The 6,527-nt window shown below is 40.2% G+C and overlaps 1 protein-coding gene across 1 annotated transcript in view; it reads right to left on the bottom strand.

Moving 5' to 3' along the window:
• Window positions 1–6: 6 nt before the first annotated feature.
• plxna3 (plexin A3) overlaps window positions 7–6,527 on the bottom strand; it is a 135,380-nt gene continuing 128,859 nt past the window's right edge. Inside the window, exons 30-37 of the mRNA XM_013915219.1 lie at window positions 5,423–5,524; window positions 3,932–4,028; window positions 2,452–2,529; window positions 1,872–1,984; window positions 1,416–1,585; window positions 1,098–1,310; window positions 440–590; window positions 7–112 (exon numbers count right to left, since the gene is read on the bottom strand). Coding sequence (XP_013770673.1) covers window positions 17–112; window positions 440–590; window positions 1,098–1,310; window positions 1,416–1,585; window positions 1,872–1,984; window positions 2,452–2,529; window positions 3,932–4,028; window positions 5,423–5,524 — 1,020 coding nt within the window. The 3' untranslated portion in view covers window positions 7–16. The remainder of the gene's footprint in view (window positions 113–439; window positions 591–1,097; window positions 1,311–1,415; window positions 1,586–1,871; window positions 1,985–2,451; window positions 2,530–3,931; window positions 4,029–5,422; window positions 5,525–6,527) is intronic.

Genomic DNA, 6,527 nt, shown 5'->3' with positions numbered 1-6,527 from the left:
CATCCTTCCCCTTCTCTCAGCTGCTTCCAGACATCAGATTGATGGCTTGCTCCAGTTTGTGCCTCAGTTTGTGTTTGCGACAGTACCCATCCCGGTCCAGTGCTGTTAGGATCTGCACATGCGGGAAAAACAGAAGAAATGATATCAGCTAAGGGTATTGCTTCATGTCCCTGATATAAACAAACTTGTTCGTGCATCAGTGAAAATGTTATTTTGATAGAGGTGCTACGAGTGGTTCAGAGGATGTGGGAAAGGATCGTCTTGCTCAAGGTCAGGGTTGGATGACTAGCTGATTTATTATTTTACTGCCATGTAAGGTAAGTTGATGAGGCAAGTCTTAAGGGGAACCAAAGAGCTGGAAGGTCGTGTTAGTTGCTTTTACAACATCAGTCATGTAGCGAATGCCAATGTCAAACCTCAAAGTTACTAACTCACTCACCTCTTCCTTGTACTTGTTGATGTAGAAGTAGAGCTCGCTGAGTGCACTCAGTGTGTTGAACTCATTTCCGTGGAGTCGGGACTGCTCCACCAGGTATGCGTCCATGTCCTGATCGCTGATGCTAGGCATCTTGGCTATATCCCTGTAATACCTGAAGGACACAGACAAAGTTAGCTGTGGTGACTAACTTCAGACTTTAACTGCATCAGCAAGTTAATGTGTAGCTTTTGGGTTAATTTACCAGGATAATTACCCAAGTCGCCAGCTCTAATGGTGTAATATTTTTACATTTTGCATGAGCAGGCCTTATTAATCATCAGCACTAATTAATGTGATTATGACCCCATACTATTATTCTAATAAGGCAAGAGTCTCAGTCTCTGCAAGCCTTTCTTTCTTTCTTTCTTTCTGCAGTTCTGCTCTTCAGAATGTAAATTAAGCTGTAGTAGCTACTTTAACATATTAATTCTGACAGGTTATATTGATCAGTCACTTTCTTGTCACAGGGCATCAGCTAATATTAGCAGGTTAGTTAACTGGTTATTTACACCTAAACCCAGCTCACTCTTTTATTTTTCTTAAATATATAAATTAATTAGCACGTTAGATACTTGCTTTACACAGGATGTATTAGTTAATAAGTTAGCGTGCTATCTACCTTTCCACCCAGCTCTTGTAGTTGGGGATGTCCTTCGCGTAGAGCAGTTTGTTGGATGGAGAGTCTTTGCCGAGCCGATGTTCAGACGTCGAGCAGGAATCCATGAAGGTCTGAGCGACGACTGACAAGCAAGCGTCGGTGATGCTGCTCTTGTGGATGTCGAACACAAACTGAGGATTCTTAATAACATTCACCCAGAACCTGAGAGGAAGGCTGCAAGAACAGAGAAAAGAGATGTTTTAAAAAAACATTTAAACAGCTGTGACTTTACCTTATAATTTTTTTTAAAATCCACATTCTTGAGCAACTTTTTCTCACCAGTTGCTCTTCCAGGTGTGTCGGACGTCTGGGTCAGTTATCTGTCGTTTGTCGGCCTGCTCGTCTAAGAAGTCGAACATGTATTTTATGGCCAATGGGAGTGCAGAGCCACGATGGGCGGTGCTAAACACAGTCTCAAACAGGTCATCCACAAACTTCTGCAGCGTCCCCTGTTGGTGCGAGGACCAAAACAAAGGTTTAAATATTTAAAAATTAGATAATAGAAAAAAAGATCATTAACCAGAAACATTGGACAAATTCAGAAGGTTAAAATTAACATTTTACCTATTTTGCTTAAACTAGATTATAATATACAAAATGTACATCTTCTGAAACTACAGTCTCTGCGTACAATGAAGATGATTATTACAGCCATACTTTAAGGCATTACTGTAACTTTAATCTTAAGCCCCACACTGACATCTGTGAAGGTTTGTGCTGTTTTGTTTGAGGTACCTTGGTTGCTAGAAGTCTGGTCAGGTAGATTTCAGAAACCATCTTGCTGCCACGGTCTCCTTCTCTCTGGTCGCTGTGCTCATGATTTTTCACCAGGTGCCACAGTTTAGTTCCTGGAAAGACACAAAGGCTCGATTACCAATCCCAGTTTTCCAGAAGCCACAGAAGTCTCAGTTTTACTCCTTTCTTTGGTTAATTATCAATTTATTTGAAGCAATTACCTGCAAATTTGCCAAAAACTGGCATCACTCTGTAGGTACCCTGTGTCAAACTTTATTTCAGGTGTTATTCATTAACTATAGAACTCCAATATTATCATTTTTGGTATCTAGATAATATAATTTCCTTTTTCTTGGCAGAGTTTTTGTCTGAGATAGACAAAACATCCAAGTATATCAAAGATCATGACTGTGCTGTCACAGAAGTTAAATGTAATGCTGTCTCAACACAAGCAATGAATCCTGTTCATCTTTCACAGCATCTTTGAAACAAACTTAAAGGTCTAACACATGAAAACACCACAGATGTATCCTAATGTAAAGAAAGCTACTATATCTGAGTATATCTGCTGCCATATTACCAGTTTCCTGGTCTGGGGTGATCATTGGAGCTCTGGATCTCAGGCTGTCGGGACTGCTGGATGTTCTCAGTAAAGACTCTGATGGCACAAACAGAGAGAAAGATGGTCCTGATTAGTCATCTGGTTAGAAAAGAAGAGGCTGAACGCTGATTTTGTGAGTCAACACTGTGCTTTAATGGTGAGAACTGAACAACAACATCTGGCCTGGATATAAACTAAACTTTCACTGTTTTCCACACAGCTGCTATAGCTATAAAGGTAAACAGTCATTGTGCATAACTTCCAACAAACCACATCTGTATAACTTGTAACGCCCTCAAAAATACATCTGTGTAAAATTTATTTTCACCAACGAAATGTAAACGCTGTAATCTTGCAAGTGTTATGGATTAAATCAATCTCAGATTATTATTATTTCTGACTGCTGTGTTCCCCTTTAATTCGTCTGTAGCGTCTCAGTGAGTTGTGCTAACTTTTACTTTCCACCTCCAAAGTTATTGTGACTCTCAGACGTGTTAAATACATTTATTTCCTCTTCACGTTAACTAGCTGTGGGCAGACACTGAAGGTAGCAAGCTGAGAAGACATGAGAACAAAAAATTCAGTTTGATGAGTGAATATCGTGTTAGATTTTCTCTGTCACTTCACTGTCGGTCCAATCCTCTGTGTTTGCTTCCAGTTTTGGAGCCAACTGTTTCCTAAAAACGTGTTTGAAGCTGGTGATTGATGGTGTTGCCACACTGTCTAAATCAATCACCGTATACTCATATCAAAAGACTAAAGACTAAAAACGCAGTTCTTCTAACTTTGATAGTTGCTAGTTCCTGCTGTGCTCAAACACAAAAGAGAGAGACTTCCTGTAGAGGTTGGGTTGTCCGTACAGGTTACCAGTAATCCAGATCATGGTACGAATTTAAAAACCAGAAGAAGGAGGAAGCATAAAGCATTCTTTAAGTTTGTGCAGACGTTTCAAACCCTCATTACTTTGATTTATAAGCAAATTGAATGGATGCACTGAGCTGCTTTTAGAGCCAGCAGTCCACCACAGTGTTAATACTGTGGCGGATTCGGTCCAAGCGGGCGATGCCATTGGCAGTCACGATAACCTTGAAACTTGAAGGACTCCAGGCTACCTCAGGTTTGTTAAAAACACATATGCTGGCATTTCTGCAGCGTGTACAGGCAGTACAGCAAATGTTAAATTGCAGTTAAAAAAATGTTTGGACTGTTGCTAAATTAAACTTTCCTCCATTTCTTGAAATATGTGCAATGTGGTAGAGAATGAAAAGTTTGCATGACCTATGAGGAGGTAATAGAAACGGGAAATACAGTCAGGTGAAATAAACCAGAATGATGCATTTGATATATGAAAAGTCTGGAAACCATTAACCCTGCCAATAAAACACGATGCAGAACTGGCCAGCAAGAAAACCTAATAACTGTGTGTGTGTGTGTGTGTGTGAGTGAGCGCGCTCAGTACCGTATCTGCTCAGCGATCTGGTGAAGGTGAAGGAGTTGGCGATGTTGTAGGCAGAAACCTGCTTCTGGACGAGCGCCACCACGGAGCCGTCTGTTACCTAGCAATGCACAGTGAAACATCAGTTAGTCAGCCAATCGCTCCATCAATCAGCTGACTAATTATCCGTTCAGCCAGTCGATTCTTATCCCGTCCACAATCTTGATAAAATCCACACGTGCCGCTGCAGGAGCTGATGAAGAACACGAACTTGCTCGGAGCTCAAACAGAGAGCGAGGGTGCACAGGCCGCTGAGATTTTAATAAATCGGCAAGAGGAAATGTTTTCAATCTGCAGCTGCACAGTCATTTTACGAGTGCCGTTTAAGTATTATGAAGTGGACTGACTGTATACTTACATTAGACCATTCTTTCATTCTATTACATCTTCAACAGTCTTCTTAATCCTCAAAATGATCTTATACTGTATGTGTATTAGATTACATTGTGTTTTAAGTAAGCTACACTATATCACAATACTTCATGCAATAGAATTTTATGTTGCCTTATACTATATAGTATGTTCCATTACATTATGTTAAATATAAGAGTTTTCCTGGATAATGTCACGTAAATCAAAGCTTTGGTGCTGTCTGGGTTCAAAGGTTTGGCTTGTGGTTGTCAGTAGTTTCAAACTGTCTAATTTTCAATTCTTTCTTGTATTTGTGAAAGAAAACTGAGAAGATTTATTGACTTCTTCAAGTAAAACACCTGTTCTTTTCACCAAACAACATGTTCGGCTGGTTTCTGTACCAAAGCAACGTTTCCCATTAGTGTGCAAAAGTCAGGAATTCCACTAAGCTATTAATGAAAGACTTATATGTAATCTTACATAAGGTCTTCAGTTATTAACACAATGGTGCTAAAATCAGGGGTGGAAATATGAACACTACCTTCCTTTTTACTGTATAGTGGAGACATAACCCGACCTGCTGCTGGTAGAAATCTAACTGCACTTTTAAAGCTCTCGACAATTGTGATTGGTCTGTTAAGCACCATTGATTCCAGCTGTGATGTTCAGGATACTTTTTGCTGGAGTGTTTGGGAAAAACGTGTGAATACCACTCTCCTAACATTTTATTTGTCTCCATCGTGCACACAAGTGACTGGCGGCAGCAGCATCAGCCACTCGTGCAGGTTACGGTGTAGGCTGTACAGAAATCCGAATCAGCCGACAGACCGAGGACAGAAACACAGACTAAATACATACAAGGAGTGAAGGGAAGAGGGGAATTAAAGCACTGTGGGACAAGAACAAAGAAAGGAATAAAAAATAGGGAAAATAATAATAAATGGTATTTATGTTAACTAGACAAGATAAACAGTTAAAAGTTTCTTTACTGAAAACGTTTCAAATGTGGAGAAAATATTATATTCTTACTAAAAGGTTTCATGTGGATGAAACTGCTAACAAACAAACTTTCAGGTGATCTCTGCAGTGAATGCACGTCTGTACCTGGTAGTGCGCCAGCGTGTTGAGTCTCTTCCAGTCGCTCTCTATCTTAGTTGTCACGTCTTCGTCCTGCAGGATGATCCTTGTGAGCCGACCCTGACGCCACTCTGACATCACGAGCACAGACAAAGGATCAGAGAACTGTCCACCCAACCCCGAACTGCAGTCGTGTTTTAAATGAACTGGGCTTAAGTTTGACGACTCTCTGCTGGAGTATGTAACTGATTTATTTTTACTGACATTTTATTATTTACTGAAATTCTGATGAATGGGGACCTATTCTCCTCACTTTGTCATTCATACATGTATTCACCTAATTTAATACAATTATTAGATACACAAGTATATTTTGCAGGTATCGTGTGTCTCAGAAGTTGCATTTACCAAGAACTCATGCGTAGTGACTGTTTACTCGGTGGTACAGAGTTTTTTATTTTTCCCCCACTAGGGATAAATTAGCATCCCCTGACTGGTTTGTAAGCAGTGCTGTCTCTAGGTAAAACCAGCCACAGTGGTTGTGGTTTCTAGCAACTGCTGCAGGCAACTTGTATAAAATTATCGCTCAACTACTTGCTGAGATGCAGAAAAACTGTGAAAGGTGTAATACAAACTGGAACTGAAGTAAAAGTAGTGCTGTGTAACTGTAACAGTCCATTTTAAAAGATGGAACTTTTACTTTGAAGGCTAACGCTTCCTCTTTCTGGTTTGCATTGCGGTTGCCACCAGTTTTGCCTGTTTACTACCAGCAACTCCAACCAGTTAAGGAAACACATTTTTATCTAGCCACAGTGGTTGCCAGGGAGTTGCCAACTGGTCTTTAGTCCTGTGTAACTGGGGACTAACTAGCAGTTGGCGGGTTGTTGGGGACATTAAACCCCATCATGCTGAAGACAGGACCTGAGTGGTGATGGTGACGTTAAACTCACTGAGTAACAGTAGCGTCTTACATATAGCAATTGCAATTATGTCTCAAAAACTAGAAAAACAACATTGACTTGTAGATGTTATGCTGTTAAACAAGAAAATATTTTCTGAGCTAATCCAAAGTTTATGTAAAAATCACATCACAGCCACAGAGATGTCATCCATTGGTTAGCAAAGTCCTTTC

This window comes from Pundamilia nyererei, unplaced genomic scaffold (genome assembly GCF_000239375.1).
Source record: "Pundamilia nyererei isolate P.nyererei 1_Seehausen unplaced genomic scaffold, PunNye1.0 scaffold00273, whole genome shotgun sequence".
Lineage (NCBI taxonomy): Eukaryota > Metazoa > Chordata > Actinopteri > Cichliformes > Cichlidae > Pundamilia > Pundamilia nyererei.
Note: the sequence above shows the minus strand (reverse complement) of the source record. Positions and strands in the feature narration are given on the sequence as shown.